This window comes from Mustela nigripes, chromosome X, assembly GCF_022355385.1.
Source record: "Mustela nigripes isolate SB6536 chromosome X, MUSNIG.SB6536, whole genome shotgun sequence".
Taxonomy (NCBI): Eukaryota; Metazoa; Chordata; class Mammalia; order Carnivora; family Mustelidae; genus Mustela; species Mustela nigripes.
Genome location: NC_081575.1, coordinates 16,627,003 through 16,647,464, shown reverse-complemented (window position 1 = coordinate 16,647,464; position 20,462 = coordinate 16,627,003). Strand labels below are relative to the sequence as shown.

At 42.1% G+C, this 20,462-nt stretch overlaps 1 protein-coding gene across 4 annotated transcripts in view; it reads left to right on the top strand.

The window, feature by feature from the left end:
• The window catches only part of PHF6 (PHD finger protein 6), a 48,915-nt gene extending 38,875 nt beyond the window's left edge, over positions 1–10,040 (top strand). For 2 of the 4 annotated variants that reach the window (XM_059384828.1, XM_059384824.1), the window contains 2 exons: positions 4,240–4,369; positions 4,702–7,868. In XM_059384828.1, coding sequence (XP_059240811.1) covers positions 4,240–4,369 — 130 coding nt within the window. In that variant the 3' untranslated portion in view covers positions 4,702–7,868. Of the gene's footprint in view, positions 1–4,239; positions 4,370–4,701; positions 7,869–9,724 lie in introns of those variants that run through there. The other 2 variants (XM_059384826.1, XM_059384825.1) reach the window with 2 other exon arrangements.
• The last annotated feature ends 10,422 nt before the right edge of the window (positions 10,041–20,462 follow it).

Here is a 20,462-nt window from a genome sequence, read left to right as displayed (position 1 = left end):
GCCTATCTGATGGGCAAAGATGAGTAGGATTCACCTGTTGACCAGGTTCTGGAGACCTGGTATTTGCATTTGATAGTGAATTAGAATGTAACTTACAATTTAGGAGAGCAATTTAGCATTGGAGACCACGGCCTTTAAGAAAATAATGTATTTTGCTACTGGTATGCGTAGTAGGGATTTCTGCCAGGGAAGCAAGAAAACAGCTCAAAGATGTATGCGCACGCAGTTCCGTTGCCCCATGAAGGATAGCCGCACTACCCACTAGGGCACCCTGTTGACGCACCTGTGCTGGGATTGGTGTGATTAGCGCAGATGGCATCAGTCAGCTTGGGGATAGAGACAGGAAGCGCAGCTGGCCGGCAGGGCAACATCTGCTGCCTCGAGAGAGTGCTTGCGGTACGCGGGCTGCGCAGGCCCAGTAAGTTTGGATTCGAGCTGTGGGTGGGGCCACAGGGGATCCCCCCGCCCCCGCCCCCCCCCCCCCGTCTTAAAAGCTGCTTACCCCATTGAGCCAGCACCTGTTACGGGATAGTCGTCTAGGCATAGGGCATTTTCAGGTCACACCACACAGGGCCAGAGAGCCGGCTCATCAGAGTAGAATTCTCCTGAGCCGTCTCCCATCTACCAGGTGGAAGGGGCGGGGGCGGCTTAGTAAAGAAGCGGACGCACCGTGCCAGTTTTGGCGCAGTTGCCAAGGGAATAACCGCTAGAGTTAACCAAAGGTGAAATGGGAAAGGAATTTTTTTACCCTTTAACCCACAACAGCAAAAATCAAGCCCAAAACAATGTCTATCAAGAGACTCAAGTTTTAGTAGGTGCATTTAATGGAATACTATGCAGCAATGAAAGACTGAAGTCGATCCATGTGGAGAGTCATGGAGAGGTGTTCTGGGGTCGAGAAAGGTGAAGCAATCGAGTTGTGTGACCTGTTCTGGCATATAAAAAACACACATGTACAAGATACGTGTCTGTGTTCATAAACGTACTTTACCAGTTGTTACCTCATTCACTGCATGGAGATGGGAGAGAAGCAATTTTCTTTATACAACTTACTGTTCGGCAGTTTTATATTTATATAGTTCAGTGGCTGAATATTTTTATAAGCAGTCCGTTATTTAAAGTGGCATTAAGATTTAAAAACAGGCCCGTGCTAAACATCTAAAATCAGATATGTGGAAAATTCTCGTATTTAAATTTCAGCTCCATTTACATACTGTAATATTTACCCATTTTCACTTTGAGGGGGAAAAAAATGGAAAATAAAGATAAGGGGAAAAGGCCTAATGTGAACTTCAATTCTACCAGCAGAGAGAATTTTAAATCTTCCAGGATATTTTCTAGACATGTATGTGATTGTGTATGTACATTTATTCATAAAAAGATCTTATATATGCTTTTGTAATCTGTCTTCCACTTGCTATATCTGAGACATTTTTCTGTGACATTAAACAGTTTTATATCACCATTTTAATGGTTGCATAGTATTCCATTGTACGGGTCTATCAGTGTAATCAGTTCCTTTTTTAGACATTCAGATGGTTTTTAATCTTTAGCTATTAAGAAACCACGTTGCAGTGACCGTCTCTAAAGAAAATATTTACACCAGAATCCACAGTGATTTGAATTACTTTTTATTTTTTCACATTGAAATTTGTTTCTGAAATCTGCTTATGGTGCAGATTCCAGATTTCGTTCATAGAGACTGTTGAGTTCAAATGAGTCCGTGTGCAAGTAGTTCGGGGATAGAAGAACGCACAAATAGGAAATGCAAGGAGAAATACTTCTGAATGAAGTGGCTTCCCTCTCCGGCATGTGGCTTTCCTTCTTTACTGGCTCCTTCTGGATCCTGAATATATTCATTAAATTATTACATTAATCTATACATTAGATTAAATGTATTTGTTCCTTAAGAAGGTGAGGGAAGATTCCATACATAGTTTCTCTGCTTATCCTGTTTTATTGTCTCTGTTGTATTACTAAAATTTTAAAAATATGTATGTTTAAAAAGTGAGTTCCCCACCATAAAAAAGTAAATTATGTGACAGGGATCTTGTTTGACAGGATGTCACCTGTGGTCTTGGTGTCTAGATTGGCAAAGGACACGTAATGGGCCTATGGGAGTGAAAAGTGATGCCATAAAAAGATTAAAATCTGTTTTAACAACTAAGGGCTCTTACTGAAATTTTTCAAAAGTATACAAAAATAGGATACTGTAGCCGCTCCCCATCTAAGCAGCTCCCGAGTTACTGCCACACTTGCTTTCATCTACTGTTTTTTTCTTTTTGCTGAAGCAGAATCCCACACCTCTTGTCAGTGTGTCCCTACATACATCAGGATCACTATGCATTACCACACTTTGTAAAAATCAGCAGGAAGTTCTTAGTGTCATCTCCCAAGTCCACATTCACATTTCCCCAGTTGTCTTAGAAATGCCTTTCCAGACCCAATTTGTTCAAATCTCAATACATACAAGGCCCATACACTGCATTTAATGAATATGTCTGGTAAGTCTCTCAAAATAGAGCAATCCCCACTCCATCCCGCCTTCCCCCCTATTTTTGCAGAACCCTGATAAGTCGTCCTGTGAAAGCCCCACCTTCTAGATTGATTTTTTTGTCTTTTCATGATGCCATTCACCTTGTTCCTCTATCGTGTAATTTACAAGTTGGCTTAAAGGCTTAATTCAGGTTATACTTTGGAGGAAGCCACTTTATAGGTACACTATAAAGGAATTCACTCCTGATAATTTGAACTGAGGCTGTTGGTTTATTTTTAAGTGATTGCCAACATGTAGCATTTGAAGAATACAGATTCTCCATAGTTCTTTGGAAATCATTGAAAATGTTTTAAAAATTTAAAAATAAGCAAAACTAGGTTGGAAGTCAGTTGTTATTGTTGCTCCCCACCCCCCTCCCTGCCTTTTATTCTACTCACATGTTAGAAACTCTTCATGTTAAAACTAATTTTAGGTCATTTGTGTCAGAATTAGTATATGAATGTCTTACCTATTGCTGACCACAAGAGGGCACCCACTGAACATTTTTAAAGCATTGTTCCATCTTGTCTTGGTATATATAATTGACCTAAAACTGAGCTGATGTCAGCTCACCCATTGATTACGGTGGGGCGCTTAACTATAAAAACTATTGGTACATATACATTAATTGGCCTACCTACGCCCTTGTCCTAAATAACACGCATTGCTTTTTTTTTTTTAATTAAAAACAATGAATGCCAAATAAACAGTGTATATACCCACATAAAAGGTTGTCAGAATAGCCAGACGTCAAACCACTCCAGAGGTTGTTTGCTGATTTTAAAGGAGGAAAACCTACTTGTACAATGGAAAAGTCTGGCTATCACCACCACTTTAACCAAATGATCCAACAGCATCACTAATAGTGGGGCATTCTGAAATTAACATGCCTCCTGAAGTGTGCAGGGTCCCCTCTCAAATATCCTGGACTCACAAGGAAAAGTTGAACCTAGAGTTAACCAAACCCTTAGACCTTATTTCCAGTTTATAGGAAATATGGGGTAAGAGAGAACCAAATGAAACAGGCCCACAGTTAGACAAATCCAGAATGGTACAGTTGAAAAGGTAGTTGGTCTAACTTTTCCCTAAAAGTCAATGTCATGGGGAAAAAAGAAGTTGGGAGGAGCCAGTCTAGATCAAGAGAGACCGAGCCAAATGAATGAATGAATGAATGAATAAAAATAGAGACCGAGCCAAATTGTTAGGGGGTTCATGAAGGGCCAGGACACAAATGATGAAATGACATTGTGGGGAGTTTGAATAAAAGTGTTTCATGTAATACGAGCAGAAAGCAGCAGTATCTATAGAGTTTATATTATGTCCTAAAATGTGCTTTTGAATTCTGTATCTGAAACGTAGAATTGGACTATTCGTCTACATACCTGCAAATTTATATGTTCAAGTAGGCTGGAAGCTTTATTTTTAATCTCAATGCGTAAAATGAGGAAATGTCTATATCTTTGGGCATACACGACAACTTTTATCCTAAACCACAGGTTTTATTTCAGATGAACTTTTTACGATCTCATTAATAGTGTGCTTTCCTATCATTCAGATAGAAATGGACGACCTGTAACTAATTGTAGCATTCTTTAAAAGCATAGCTATTTTAAGTGGGCACCAACCTCATCTATTAATGGCATAAATATATTCTCATCAACAGCGAAAAAACATTTTGAGATTTTTATCTTTCCTCATTGTAGACTGTACTGTAAAAATCATAGTGGGAATGATGAGAGAGATGAAGAAGATGAGGAACGAGAGAGTAAAAGCCGGGGAAAAGTAGAAATTGACCAGCAGCAACTAACTCAGCAGCAACTTAATGGAAACTAGGTATGAACGTTACGTGTGTCGGATCCGTTGTCGGGATACAGTACTCGCTGATAAATAACGTTGTTGGAGTAATGGTATATGCAGTATGATTTTTTAATGCTATTATGTTTAGTTCAGCATGTTACTAGAATGCTAAAGGATTGTGTAGGCTTGCATAGTTTTTTTTTTTTAACTAGCTGATTTTGTAACCGTAAAAACAAGCGATCTGCTTTATCAATCAGCGTAGCTGTAATGTCGAACCAGTAAGATGTTCTTGCTCCTCAGTAACTTGATTATTTATTGTGCTCCCCTCAAACATCATATTTTACAATTTTTTATCATCTTTTAAACAGGTTCATGGGACAGAGTTAGAAAACTGGGAATGAATAAGACATCCATAACTACTATTCTTTTTTCACTGTTTTCTAAAATCAAAAAGGGTTTGTCACTTTTTACTGCCCAACTCTTAGATCCTTCATTGAACTGCCTAAAAACGTCTTGTTTGTTTTATGAGCCTTCACTAGATGGCAGAATTTAACATGTTGATATTACTAGCTGTAGTTTGCAGTTTCTGGGAAGCAATCGAAACACTATTAACCCTGTGTATAGTGTCAACAGTTAAAGCAGACATTGAAATGAAGTAAGCTATATTTCTGGACTGAACAAAAGTTCTACTGTTTAGAGTGTCTAAGTTTGTTTAGTGGACTCATACTCAAGGGAAAGCATAAGCAAATTTCACTTCACAGTAACACGCCTCTGGGGGCAACACATGGGAATTTGTGATTTTCTTTTTTTTCACACTCAAGTCACGGAGGCTAGAAATGAAGAGAACCTTCTTTTTCTCTTGGCTTTGACAGCACATGCTAAAATCTCTTCCAGGAAGTGTGCTAAAGTTTTTCATTTCGTTCCTGTTAAAGTTGTTCTCACTGACCAGCATGCACTCGGGCAACTGGCGATGTTAAGTTGTGAGCTCCGGTGCTTACGCCAAAATTCCCTTGACAGTAAACCTCTTCTCTTATCATGTCCTACAAAGAGCTTCTAGCAAAATGATTGGATCCTTTCAAGTTTAAACTAAGATTTGGCAGCAGCAAATTAAACCTCTTTAAGATTGAAAGGGTTACCACTCACGAAGGACTTCAGCCACCATGTCTGAAACTGGTTTCTCTCAGGTGCCGTGTGGTGTGGAACACTTCATATATTGGCCCAAAGTACACGAGGAGGTCTCAGCCGCTGTTGGAATTAAAAAAAAAAAAAAAGTCTGCATAAAACAGTATTTATTTTTCATTTTGTGACCACTATTTTTTAAAAAATTATTTAATACTTCTCATGTTTTCATGCATTGCTTTGCTTATCTGTTGACTAGGCTTTCGGTGCCCTACGTGTTTTGTTTTTTCCTGGTAGGGCTCGGTGGTATTTTCTTAATCATCAGAGTTGTTTATCGAAGCCTAAGAATGCAGCTGTTTAGAAAGGATTTTCACACTGGCATTTCCAGCTAGGGATATTTTCTTCCACTTACCTGCTGAAGCACATTTATGTATTTCTTTATGGCAAAACCAAAAAACTTTAGTTGTGGTCTGCCTAATATTACCATAGCACCTCAGTACCAAGGGTAGGGACTCTGATTTCTGAATTCTTCGTTAACCTACCACATTAAAGCAAATCAGCAAATAAGAAATAATATGTTAACTTGACTGTACATCATGATATTCTGCAGCTTATGGAGAAGCGTTTTTAAAATGTAACAGGTGGAAAATTACACTGTGCTTAATGACTGATTTTTTTTAACTGCTAGTCCCTTAAGGTCACATTTGTCGAGTGTGTTATTTACACATTCACTTCAATCAAGGGACTCAATGATTGCTTTATTTTAACCATCTTTTATTATTTTTAGAAGGAAACTAGCTTTAGTGGGGTTGCCCTATGTGTTTTTCTCTTTTTGCTCTAAATATGCCATTGGGCTTTTGTGTGTGTGTGTATGTGATGAATTTTCAAAATTCACCATGACTTGAAGTGCAACGACAGATCTAGATGTTTGTTTACCGAGCTATGTGACTTTTCCCAAAGGATCTGTACTTTATTTCCTTACAACAGCTTGAAACCTGTTATTTTAAAATCTTCGAATCACTGTGTCTTGATCATTTTTACATTGTGTGCCATAGACTTACCCGTGGAACAGTAGGGCACCTTCATTTTCGGACAACTACTGTAATTATGTTTTTAGGAAAAATGGAAGGTGCCGGGGTAATAGTGGCCAGCCAATGATCATATCATAGACTTCACATACTGTAGTTATTAGTCAATGGATTTGTTATGTAATCAAGTGCGTCAATTCCTCTGGGTGTCTTCACCCCTTTCTCTGCCACTAGCAACCAGAATAGCACTTTACCTTTTGGTTGGCTAGAATTAAGTGGCTGGCTACCTATTTTTCTCACTGTGGTGTGATTGGCTAAACAGTCTTTCATTCAAAGTTGAAATGTAAACTGAAGTCACATGAAAAATCACCTTTGGTTGTAAACCTCCAATACTTTGATTCTCCATCCATGTTTTCGTCACATGCTGAGTAAAAAGTGCCTTACAATGTAAAAATTGTACAGTACTTATGTTCCCAAGTAGAGTCATCATCTTCTGGGTAGTAATTACATTGTGGTATGAATATTTAGGAAAATGGACCTCAGCAGTGTATTTACTGTTCATCTCTTAAGTCCTTAACTGTAGTTTTAATAAGCATGACATTATTTGATAAGTATATAACATGTACATCCTTTCAAAAAAATACTGCCATGACTGTCTTTTACGCATATTTTAGCTTGAAATTTCAGAGCGTCTTTTCTTTCTTTCCTTTCTTCCCCCCTCTTCTTTTTTGTTCTGTTTTCGTTATTGATATTCAACAGTGTAATCTTTGCAAGCGTATATTGAAGATTATTCTGGAGCATTTATTGCCTTACCAGAACTGTTAGTAAGAAATGTTCTTTAGCGTAGAAAGATAGACTTGAGTTTCTATACTTTAATAAGAGCTCTTTGTTCCTGGGGGGGGGGGGGGTGGGGTGTGAATTTTACTTTCATCTCAATTTATTAAAAACCCACAGCTGAAATAGATTTTATTTCAAAGATCAGCAATTTTAGAATTTCAGATAGTACTTGCTCAGGAGTACACGCTACTCAAGATATTAAGAGAGTAACAAGCTATGTAGATCTACTGTTGAATCAGAATCTATGTACTTGAACAAATGTGTGAATCTTAAATATCTCAAAGAAAAAGAAATGTGTTCTAGAATGTTGTTGCTTTTTTGAAAAGCACTAAAGGTTAGACCAAGGTATGCAGTTTTGTTCTAACAGGCATTTAGGTTCGTTGTAAAGATAAGGAATGCATTATGGGTCAAAATCAAACATTCCTCTCATGTTATGTATATTTTGTTCCTGTTATATTGGCTTTATTTTCAAAATGGTAGTTTGTAGTATTAGTTTCCTTTTCTTGGTATCCTTGCATATACTATTCATTCAATAAATGAGTTACGACTTTCATGTTTGTACGCTTGTCTTTTTTGTGAGAGGGTCTAATGACGCGCACAGCGACAATAGGACGGTGTTCCCTTTAGTCTTAGAGACGAGATGCCTACTTGGCGTAGGAACTGGCGGTCAGAAAGTGCATTCGAGTCCAGTTCAAGGCGTCACAGCGCAGAGGTTTCACCATGGAGAGAACCGGCAGTCTGCCGGGTACAGCAGAAGCGCGTGACTCCTCGCTGCTCTTATTATTACGTGATTCGGGGAGAACCCTGGCTTCTACTGGGTCCTTGGAACCTAGGTAGAAGGTGCTTTTGAAAAATAAGCCAAAACTCCTAGTGTGGTTTATCTGCTTGGTAATAAGGGTGAAGGGATTCCAACTTACGAATTTAACCCTTCTCCTGGACAGCTGACTTCTAGTAGCGCGCTCGTACAGTGAGGTACGTGTAGCCAGGGCGGAAAGCAGTTTTCAGTCAGTGGAACGTGCTCGTTCCATACAGAAAAGTCCTCACCTGCATTCCTACTCGAGAGGAAAAAAAATTACGGAACAGGTTCCGATTAACACCAGAACTGTGGGACGGCGTGCCTGACTGCAGACATTACCTAGTCGTGCTTGGTGCGTGTGCTTAAAATATATTGCTTAGTTTCGTTTTTTTGGTTTTTTGTTTTTGTTTTTTTAAAGATTTTATTTATGTATTTGACAGACAGAGATCACAAGTAGGCAGAGAGGCAGGCGGGTGGGGGTGGGAAGCAGGCTCCCTGCTGAGCAGAGAGCCCGATATGGGCCTTGAACCCAGGACCCTGAGATCATGACCTGAGCTGAAGAAGGCAGAGGCTCAACCCACTGAACCACCCAGGTGCCCCGTTTTGTTTTTTTTTTTTTTTAATTTAAGATTGTATCTAAAAAGAAATTATTTTTAAGTAATCCCTACATCCGAGGTGGAGCTCGAACTCAGAACCCCAAGATTAGGAGTTGCACACTCTATATCCACTGAGCCAGCCAGGCCTCCCTATTACTTTATTTCATTTTTATTACCACCATAAAGACCTAGAGAAGGGAGATTCTGTGCTTTTCTTCAGCTAACTGAAACTATTGGCAGCTGGGGGCCTGGGGGGGGGGGGTTGTTCTCCTTTTCCAGCTTCAGTCATCAGCAGGTGCTGAGGTCATTCTAACGTATGAAACTGGTAGAATTTCCTAGGAAAATTCTATGGCCAGCAAAGGGCTGGTCCATCTTTTTTAGGGAAAACCCTCCTTATTTATGTATCAGAGTCCTCAGCTGCAGAGACGGTGCTGCTTTGTAGATCAACCAACGTTCACATAATTTTGCCTTGTTTAGATAATGAGGCATCTGGACATTAAGGACCTAAAGCAAAAATGCATTCTTGATTTCTGTTCAGGGGGTGGAAACTAGAAAGTCACTTAGGAAAGTAAGCGGCCATGTTCTGTACGTGGTCAGTGTACCGAAGTCATTTAGACCTGGATCTTTGTCAAAAGATAGGAGGTCCATAAACACCCAGATTATGCCTTTGTCTCTACCTCTCTGTGGCTCTAAGTGTGTTTTTACAGTGGGGGTGGGGGCAGTGCCAGGGAGATAGGGAAGATGATGCTGGGATAAATGATCTCATAAACAGACTTAGGCGGAAACAAAAATGCTCTGTGAAGGGCCAAACCTTTGAACTGGGACCTGAGAGAGTCTATTCAAGTGAGCGCTAGGAGGAGGAAGATAGAAATAAACCGTGCTTTAATATGGACATTGGATTTAGAACTGCTGAGCTTCTACAAAGTGATTTGTACAAAAGGGTGAGGCGGTTTCCGAGTGTCTTTTTTTTTTTTTTTAATCAGAGCTATTTACAGATTGTTTTCTGTTTAAACAGCTAAAGAACTGATCCCTGCTTGAAGACTTAATGCTAAGAAGCCAGGCACCAAGGATCGCATCTTGTATGGTGCCCTTCTTTTTCCCTTAAAGATTTAATTGATTTATTTATGAGAGCGAGAGCATGAGTGCACGAGAGTCGGCAGGGGCAGAGGGAGAAGGAGAAGCAGGCTCCCCGCTGAGCAGGGAGCCCGATGCTGGGCTCGATCCCAGGACCCCAGGACCAGGACCGGAGCCAAAGGCGGACGCTTCACCGACTGAGCCACCCAGGCACCCCTGCCGTTTGCCCTTTATGTGAAATGTCCGGAAGCAGCAAGTCCACAGAGTCAGAATGCAGATTAGTGGGTGCAGAGAGGGGGCCCCGGGGAGCAACTGTTAGCAGGTACAGGGCTTCTTTTTGGGGTGATGTAAATGGCTGGAATTAGGTAGTAGTGATGGTTACACAACTTTGTGAATATACTAAAAACCATGAATTATATACTTGGAAAGGGTGAGTTTTTTTATTACATGACTTTAACCTCGATTTTTAAAAAGTACTGTGTGGTCATCGTACACAATTAAAACATACAGAGATCTGTAGGGCAAAATGTGAGACCTCTCCTTCCCCGCCGCACCACGTCTGCAAGCCTACTCCCCAGGATGTGACATGGGTCCTTCTAAAGTACTTGTGTACATCTCTAACTTCTACACTTTTTAGCATAAATAGGGTCATGCTGGGCATGGAGATCTGCACCTGTCCTCTTCGCTGGAACACCACCACAAGCTGTCAGAACAACTAGATTTCTCACCTTCTGTTTAGCAGCTCGGTGAACGGGCTGGAATGGTTCTGTCTGGTCTCACATACATCTTCGTGTTCTTATTCAGGCCATTTCACAAGCTAAACTTCCAGAAGTGGAGCTGCTAAATAAAAGGTATATATACATTTAAAGGTTTTTTTTTTTAAAGATTTTATTTATCTATTTGACAGAGATCACAAGTAGGCAGAGAGGCAGGCAGAGAGAGAGGAGGAAACAGGCTCCCCACAGAGGAAAGAGCCTGATGTGGGGCTCGATCCCAGGACCCTGGAATCATGACCTGAGCCGAAGGCAGAGGCTTTAACTCACTGAGCCACCCAGGTGCCCTATACATTTAAAGTTTTAATAAAAATTGCCATCCAAAAAATTTACACCAACTGAAAAGTTCACCCAAAGGGATTAAGCTTCTCCGCTCCAAAGGAATGCCTTTTAATGGAAAGAATTACGGTACCTTCTTTTTTTTTTTTTTTTTAAGATTTTATTTATTTATTTGACAGACAGAAATCAGAAATAGGCAGAGAGGTGGAAACAGGCTCCCTGCTGAGCAGAGAGCCTGATGCAGGGCTTGAGCCTGGGACCCTGGAATTAGGACCTGAGCCGAAGGCAGAGGCTTAACCCACTGAGCCACGCAGGCACCCAGTACCTTCTTTTAAAGAACGTGATACATGCTTACGTGCTCTATAGGAAACTCTGGGTTTTTCATTTTGTCATAAGGCCCATGTAGAGTATATCTCAAAGTAGAATATGGATTATTTGGGAGAATCTCATTTGTGAAATGAGTCAAGGTTTTGTTTCATACGTATTAGTAACAGTAGTAATTGGTGAATCATTTCTCTTCCTCCTGCTTTCTGAAATGTAATGGATTGTTCATAGCCGTTCATTGTTGCCAGATGATCTGTTTCTCTGTGTGTCCAGCGTCATGTGTGGTTTGGTTTGGTGCATTTGAAGGGGTCGTGTACTGTTGAAGAATTCCTATGACCTTTATCTGTTGTGATGGTTCTTACTCCCCATCCGTGTGTCTAACAACTAGTCAATTGTGTAAAAACAAGACGAAGCCATTTGTACTTTCCACTTTTCGACTAGTTGTTTTGTCCTTGTATGCATAACAAATCTAAGACAAACCAGAAAAATTGGCTTGATGTATATATCATGCTTTTAGCTCATTTGCTAAAGAATGATTTGCTTTCATTTAAGAATTTCAAGCAACAGTTACCTGCATGTCTAAAAATAAACTGTTGGCAAAAATAACACAAATATTCGGTTACGCTCCTCAGTCAACCTGCCAGTTTCTAAGTAAAGAATAAATTGAATTGTAGTCAGGGATGATCGGTGTCACCCGAAAAGTAGTTTTTTTTCTAATTCTCAAAATCGATTAGTGCTAATTAGGTACTTATGACATTAGCCAAACAGCCATTTTTTAAAAAGATTTCAGTCAGATGCATAACCTATAAAAATAATTCTTTAATGTTTTACCAATAACAGAACCTTTGATCATGTTTCCCTCTACTCATTTCTTTTATGTTTATGAAATAATGAAGTCTGTAACAAGGGGTAAGAAAACACCCTGACTCCATGAGTTCTTCTAACTTTGAACTTCAGTGGTCACAGAGACTGCCCTTACTTTCATTTCAGAAGTTAGCCAGACAATTTAACACAAAGGCTTATTTTCAAATGTTCCTGATCCTTAAGCCCAAGTAGGCCTATGTTCTATATTTAGTATTGATTTAGTATTACCAGGAAGCAATCCTTCTTGGGATCCTGGTTTCACATGTTCTCGGTTAGAGAGCAAGCACAAAAGATGAGTTTCTGACAGTTTGCAGATCAGAGAGCTGGAATTTTTTTTTTTTAAGATTTTATTTATTTGACAGAGAGAGAGAAATCACAAGTAGGCAGAGAGGCAGGCAGAAAGCAGGCTCCCCGCGGAGCAGAGATCCCGACGCGGGGCTCCATCCCAGGACCCTGGGATCATGACCTGAGCTGAAGGCAGAGGCTTCAACCCACTGAGCCACCCAGGTGCCCCAGAGAGCTGGAATTTTGGCATTATCCTCAAACACAACAGTCATTCCGGACCTGCCTTAGAGGAGTTGTCCTTAAGCATTTCAACCTGTCCCAGGTGCCCAAACGGCTTAGGGCAGCTGTCCAGTATGCAGGGGCTGGGGACGGGGACACAGGGAGAAGGGTTAACTGGGGTCCCTTCATTCCATGAAACTTGGAAATGCAGCCAACTCTAGGCCATTTCCTAGAAAGGTCAGCACAAAACTTGGAACATTTCACATCTTTATTCCTTTCTTCCTTTGATGCTTTCCTGGAAACCCTCGTACCTTCATTCCCATGATCTGTACCACGCCTTCAAGATGACTCCTTCGCTGGCCCTTCTCCCCAGCCCTGACCGACGGCAGCGTTCTGGTCTCTGCCGTCTTGCACTCCTCCTGAGCATTTGTACCCAGTCTGCAGGCTACTCTGGCGTGTTAATGACGCCATCCATCTCTAGGGCTGCACCCGGTCTGGTTCCATCTCCACGTCTGCCTGCGAAGTTCCTGAGGACCCGTCATTCGTTCTGTCTCTTGGATCCATCCTCTCCATAGTCTCACGGCTGATAAACTAGTTTTGATTTTACCTGGTGTTTTGTTTTTCTCTTTCACCTTTTGCTCAGAATCCTAACTTCCGTTTCCACTCTGCACCCTTGTTCATCAGACTCTCTGTTCCTCCGTTTTCTTTGGGGACACTTCTTGGCCTCGCTTCCTTTCCTACTCAGTCTGCGTGAGATGCTTAATAGACATCACTGGCCACGACCTGCCGCTCCGCGATTCTCATCTGCCCTTCCACGTCCCTGTGCCTAGAGTTCCTTCTCCTGTTCCATCGGGGAAGGAGAACACTAGAGATCACCACCACATATGCTGCGGAGTCATGCCACCATACACACTGGGGTTTCGTCCCAGGTTCTCCACATCAGTCTGCAATCCTTTTTACTTGTCTTTCCTTTTATACCTAGAACCTATTACAAACATAGGTGTATGGACTCTAGGTATGGGTGGCCTTGGCTGGGATCCTGTGTAACCTTGATCAAGTTACTGGATCTCCACCTCCATGATGTCATCTTTAAAATGCCCATAAAATTAGTACTCCGTGGGACGCCTGGGTGGCTCGGTTGGTTGGGCGACTGCCTTCAGCTCAGGTCATGATCCCAGAGTCTTAGGATCAAGTCCCACATTGGGCTTAACTTCAGGAGTCTGCTTCTCTGGCTGACCTCTCTCCTCTCATGCTCTCTCTCTCTCTCAAATAAATAATAAAATCTGGGGGAAAAAAAAGGACTCCATGCATAGACTTGTGAGGATTAAAGGAGAGAACAGACTCAAGACTTTCCCATCCCCTGACACGCTGGCCCTCGTTCCTGTGTTCCCTCCTCATTTTACATTGTTTCTCTCCTCTTCGCAAATAATTTTCTGGAAAGCCGAGTCCCCACTCCATGCCTCTGCTTCCCTATTTTTATGACTTAGTCCTCAGCTTCACTGCACTCACTTTCTCAACTACACAGACACTGTTCCAGCAAAGTCCACCAGTGGCCGTTGCTAAAGCCCATCGGTCCTCTTCAGTTCTTCTTTCCTTGACTTCTTGACTCTCATGTCCCTAACTGTCCAAGCACTGTCACATGGTTATTTTGCAGATAACCCAAGAGTAAGAGTAACACATTAGATGACAGGGCCGAGATTAGAAATCCTTTCATAGCTAGTCCCCTTGCCTGCCACACGTGAGCCTCCATCTCTTTGAAAAGCTTTTTTTGTATTTTCACCATTTGCACATGAATTAATGGTCACTGAATCCAAATTAGAAAACACAGAGAAATAAAAATAAAAATTTTAAATCTCCCCTAATCTTATGAACCATAAGGCCACCATTACATTTTTTGTAAAATCTTCAAATGTGTCTGTGCATATATGTAATCACACAAAATGGGCGCATTCTGGGGGCCTGGGTGACTCAGTGGGTTAAAGCCTCTGCCTCCAGCTCAGGTCACGATCTCAGGGTCCTGGGATTGAGTCCCGCATCCAGTTCTCTGCTCACCCTTCCTCTTTCTCTGCCTGCCTCTCTGCCTACTTGTGATCTCTCTCTGTCAAATAAATAAAATCTTTTTAAAAAAAAAATGGGCACATTTTATATCTAAGTTGTATTCTGCTTTTTTCCCCACCTAAAAATCGGAAGTATCTTCATAGTTCAGTACATAAACTCTATCATTCTTATTAGTTGCCTAATTGTGCATTTTGTGGCTCTGTCCTAGTTTAGCCATTTCCCTGTCCTTAGATCGCTAAGTTTCCGGGTTTTGCTGTTGCTATTACCTCGCTGTTGCAAACAGTGCCGATCTGATGATGAAGAAACAGCAGAGGACCCCAGGTTAAAGAATATTCTAGAGAACAGCTGGCCTGTACTTGCCTTGAATGTTTTGAAGATCAAAGCAAGCCTGAAAAACGGTCCCACATTAAAGGCAATAAAGAGACGTGACGACTGAAAATAATGTGGGATCCTGCCATGGGGACTGGTTCAGCAAAAAAGAATTCTGACGTTTTGGGGATGACTGACTAAATATGAACATGGACTGGAGATTGATACTATGATGTCAATGTCAATGTCCTCACTTTGATAATTGTGGTTATAGGAGAATAGTCTTATTCTTAGAAAACAGATACCGACGTGTTTAGGAGTAAAGGTGTCATGTCTGCCTTTTACCTGGTTCAGAAAAAAGGAGAGAGAGAGAGAGAGAAAGCAAATGGAGCATGGTACCACATGTTGATGAATCTTGGTGGATGGTATGCAGGAGCTCTTTGCACTGTTATTGCCACTTTTCTATAATTTTGGAAAAAAATCTAACGTTGGGCCTACCAGCAGAAATAGCAGCCAGTATTAAGGGAGCCTGAAGAAGGTCCAAACTCAGGGAACGGGAGTGTCAAGACATCCTTCCGAAGGGTAAGGGGAGGGTAGGGGAACCACACTCTGGAGGAAGGAGCACGAGCTATATTTGGCTCAAGTAACCTAGAGAGGAAGGAACCCACACTAAGGAACCCAGAGGAAGGAGCACGAGCTATACTTGGATCAAGTTGCCTATCTATAAACGAAGGCCACCAAAGGCCACTAAAGAACCACAATCTGGAGGAAAGAGCATAAACTGTATTTGGATCAAGTGGCCCAGAGAGAATGCTCTCCCTCCCCAGTGCTTGGGGTGATTGCTAACCTTTTCTGCTGGAGTACCCCCGAAATGTAGGAGACTGACCTCATGAGCTGCTTTCACCCTTCAGCTGCGCCTGTTTTGTTTCTATGTCGGTGTCCTCATCTGTCTTAGGTTCCTTTTTCATTTTGTTTAAGTGACATTTCCTTTTTTCTTATAGGAAGCCTCGATAACGAATGATGCTGAGACAAACACTCTTTTTTTTAAAAAAGATTTCACTTATGAGTGAGCGGGAGAGAAAGCGCCCGAGCCAGAGGAGGGGCAGAAAAGCAGACTCCCCGCTGAGCAGGGAGCCCTGTCCTGACTCCGTCCCAGGACCCTGGGATCATGACCCAAGCCAAAGGCAGACGCTTAACCGCCTGAGCCACCCAGGCACCCTGAGATGAACATTCTTCTCCATATAGCTTTCTGCCCTTCTCTGATTATAGCCTTAAGATAAATTTCTTTTTTAAAAAGACTCACTGCGGGGGAGGGTGCAAGAGCGGGAGCCAGAGAGAATTCCAAGCAGATTCCCTGCTGAGAGTAGAGCCTGAGGTAGGCCTCAATCTTGTGACGACCCTGAGAGCATGACCTGAGCCAAAATCAAGAGTCCGACACTTAAGTGACTGAGCCACCCAGGCACCCCTGGACTCCTCAGTTTTTAATAGAATTCCCTGATTGTCTTCCAACCACTGTTTAAATTTCTCCAATGGTAAGTGCAGCTTAAGTGTTTGCTATTCTTATCTAAATTTCCAGCTTTCTCAGGGGGGAAGGGAGATGTAAACACAAGTTCCTGAGGCTTTTGAAATCACCTCAAGGTCAGCACTCACTTGCATATAATTACCCTCTCGGTATTACATGTGTTACAGGAGTATATTTCAGGTAATTCTAGTATACTGTATAAAACTAGATGCTTATGAATCTAGTATTATACTAATTTAAACTCCCCAAAGACACTTAAGAATTATTAAGAGATACAAAACGGAGATAAAATACAATTGCTAAATAAAATTAATTTTTACAAACCCATCAGATAGTACGCCTTTAAAAGGCCACACATAAAGCTGAGTAGAAACATTTCTATACACGTAAATTTCAGAATGTTACCTGGGTTCAGCTAAACAAATTATTACTCAATAGCTACCAGCAAAAATGAGTGAAAATTCCATTAATTTGTTGCCCAGTCAATCGCTTTTAAAATTTCTAACAAATGGTGGAAATGAGACCTAGTCTTAATTATGTAGCATGCAAAGTCATTATTAAAGTCATTTCTATTCATGATAATGCAATAATATTCCTTTAAACTGCCTTCCTCTATTAGGAAAATGTTTCTAGCAGAACAAAACCCCATGGTAACTCATTTTCACTGGCAGCTGTCGCACGTAGCTATGGACACGGGTGTGGGAGGTGCTGTTGGTGCCTTGCTTCCCTGACCAGCTAGTGCCCTCATCCCACACTTCTTCGGTCTCTGGTTACTTGCCCTTGCCTCATGGGAGCCTGGGAGGGTACCCTCCCCCTTCCCAAAGTAGCCAATGATTCTAGGATACAAAGTCCTTGTATGGGGGGGGGGGTTGGCTTCCCCTGTGAGTCAGGCCAGGACATATTCTTGCTCAGCTCCCTCCCTGTCCCTATGCTGCTTTGATTTCCTCGCCTTGCAAGATTTTTTTTAAATTAAGATTTTATTTATTTGAGAGAGAGAGCATGCATGTGCATTAGCAGGGTGGGGGGGAGTGGGATAGGGAGAGGGGGAGTGCTCAGCAGGGAGCAGGGACCCCCCCCCCCACCTCGGGCTTGATCCCAGGACTCCAGGATCTTGACCTGGGCCGAAAGCAGATGCTTAACTGACTGAGCCACCCAGGCGCCCCTACCAGGTTTTCTTTAAAAGCACCCCTCCACAAATCAGGTAATTGATATGTCATTAACAGTCAAGGAAGGAGCTATGCTACTGGTTTAGAACTTGAGGCTGGAGTCCACTGGTAAATGGCATCGATACAGCCTGCTAAACTGAGGGCCGGAAGAGAGAAAAGAGAAAGGGGGCTCTGGCTCTGCTGCCACAAAGAACATTCAGAACAATTCTGATCTAAGACACCTGTGACTCGGTTTCTTATCAGTTTTACTCTGTCCTACTTTGCTTTCTACTTAGACTAGCAGTCTACTTTTTATTTAAATAAACTTTTTTTTTTTAAAGATTTTACTTATTTGAGAGAAAGCAAGAGCGAGAGATCACAGAGGGAAAAGGAGAAGCAGACTCACCACTGAGCAGAGAGCTGGATGCGGGGCTCCATCCCAGGACCCTGAGATCATGACCCAAGCCGAAGGCAGACGCTTAACGGACTAAGCCACCCAGGAGCCCCAGCAGCCTACCTTCCTGAAGTGTTCCGATTCTGGGCTAAGATAATCCTAGAAGTCCTGGGTCTTTGGTATACTGGAACAGTCTGTCAGTCTTGGGCCCCTCCTAGCAGTATCAGCTTACAGAGAAATCAGCTTTAGTAGAGCCTTCCCTGTTCTTTGTCATTCCTCCTGGAGGTCCCACTCTTTCTACAATGATGGAAATGCTCTCCGGCCGTCCATGTGGGCTAACACAGCAGCCACCACCTGTAAGTGGCTACTGAGCATTTGAAATGTGGCTAGGAGGACTGAGGAACCAAATTTTTTTATTTAACTGTAATTCATTTAAACGTAGACTAATGGCCACATGTAGTTAGTGGCCGCCATACTGGATAGCACAGCTCTACTTAAATCACAGCAGGGATCTTTGGGCAAGCCCAAAGGGAGAGCAGAGACCATCTATGGAAAGACCAAATTGTTCTAGTGGTTCCTTAGGATAACCAACAGTATCAGAATGGAGGTGAGCCGAACACCTTAGCAGGGAACAGTACACAAGGGAAAGGATCCGCTTGTAACTAGTGGTGTACGATAACCTTGGGGCAAGAACATTTCATAAACAGAGAAGGCCGCGAGGAAATCTTCAGGGTGTTAAAATCTGGCCTGTACAGTGTGTGCTAGAATCCCTATAATACAACAGTTAAGGGCACCTGGGTGGCTCGGTCGATGAAGCATCTGCCTTCTGCTCAGGTCATGATCCCAGGGTTCCTGGATGGAGTCCCACATCAGGCTCCTTGCTCAGCAGGGAGCCTGGCTCTCCCTCTGCCAAACAAATAAATAAAATCCTAAAAACTAAAACAGCCACTTCACTAGCCCTTATACCCACAAACATGAATGCTATCACCACAATGCTTGAAAAGAGATACCAGTTCCTATAGTAGTAAAAGGTAAACCTAAAGTAACTTGAGCTTCTTTGACTTGACAACTTTCCCTGTGTTGTGAGCCTAAACTACAAGACAGTTTACTGTTGATCTCATGAAACATACATGAAGCATACCTATTATAATTATTGCTAACACACACCCCTCCCTACCTTTGCTTGTGAGGTCACACTGTGAGTCAGGTACTAGCCGGCATCTAGGAGAACAGCTAAGGATGGGTTTTGGTGTAAAATACCTCATCAGTTGTATTATTCTGAACTTGGTGCCTGATCCTAGGAAAAAGCAACATTAGAAAGGGGGGGGGGGGGGGGGGGGGGGGGGGGGTTAAATGTGCGATGGGCATTAAGGAGGGCACTCGTTACATAGCACATGCCCTCAATACCCATCACCCTGTTACCCCTACCCCTCCTCCCCTCTGAAAGCCCCAGATTGTTTCTCGGGGTTCATAGTCTCTCATGGTTCTTCTCCCTCTCTGATTTCTCCCCCTTTGGATTTTGCTCCCTTCCCCTATGGTCCTCCACGCTATTCCTTAGGTTCCCCGTAGGAGTGAAAGCATATGATTGTTTTTCTCTGCTTGACTTATTTCACTCAACATAATCCCCTCCAGTCCCATCCATGCTGATGCAAAAGTTGGGTATTCATCCTTTCTGATGGAGGCATAATACTCCATTGTGTATATGAACCACATCTTCTTTATCCATTCATCTGTTGAAGGGCATCTCGGCTCCTTCCACAGTTTGGCTATCGTGGACAATTCCTGCTATGAACATCGGGGTGAATGTGCCCCTTCTTTTCACTACATCTGTATCTTCGGGGTAAATACCCAGTAGTGCAATTGCTGGGTCGTAGGGTAGCTCTATATATTTTCAACTTTTTGAAGAACCTCCATGCTGTTTTCCAGAGTGGCTGTACCACCTTGCATTCCCACCAACAGTGCAAGAGGGTTCCCCTTTCTCTGCATCTTCACCCATTCTGAAGCTTTAACCTTTGACCCAGTTTTGCCTGTAAGGGTTTCATTTCATTGTTTTAGGACTTGGCCCTGGAGCCAGAATTTTACAAGCTTCCCAAGTGACTGGACTGTGCCACCAGGGTTGAGAACCCTCACTAGATCTATCCTGTCTCTTCTGGAATAACTATATTGAGGTAGGATAGGGACCAACCATTTCTTATTCATCTTCAAGCCCACTGATAGACCTAGCACAATGTCTTACAGTTAGCAATTTCTTAGGAAATGCTCCTTAATATCTCTCTGTCAAAAAAATAAATAAAATCTTTTTTTAAAAAAGGAAATGCTCCTTAAATACTCAATTTCTAGAGAACATGCTGTACTACAATATTGGTGTTTGTCATTTTGGTGCAATGGAATCACTGTTTTCTTTCAGATATACATTGGTTAGATACTTTGGTGAGAATGTCTAAAAGAATATCACTCAGCTCTATACCTTGTTGTGGCACACATTCTTAATTTTCTTTCCAATAGTC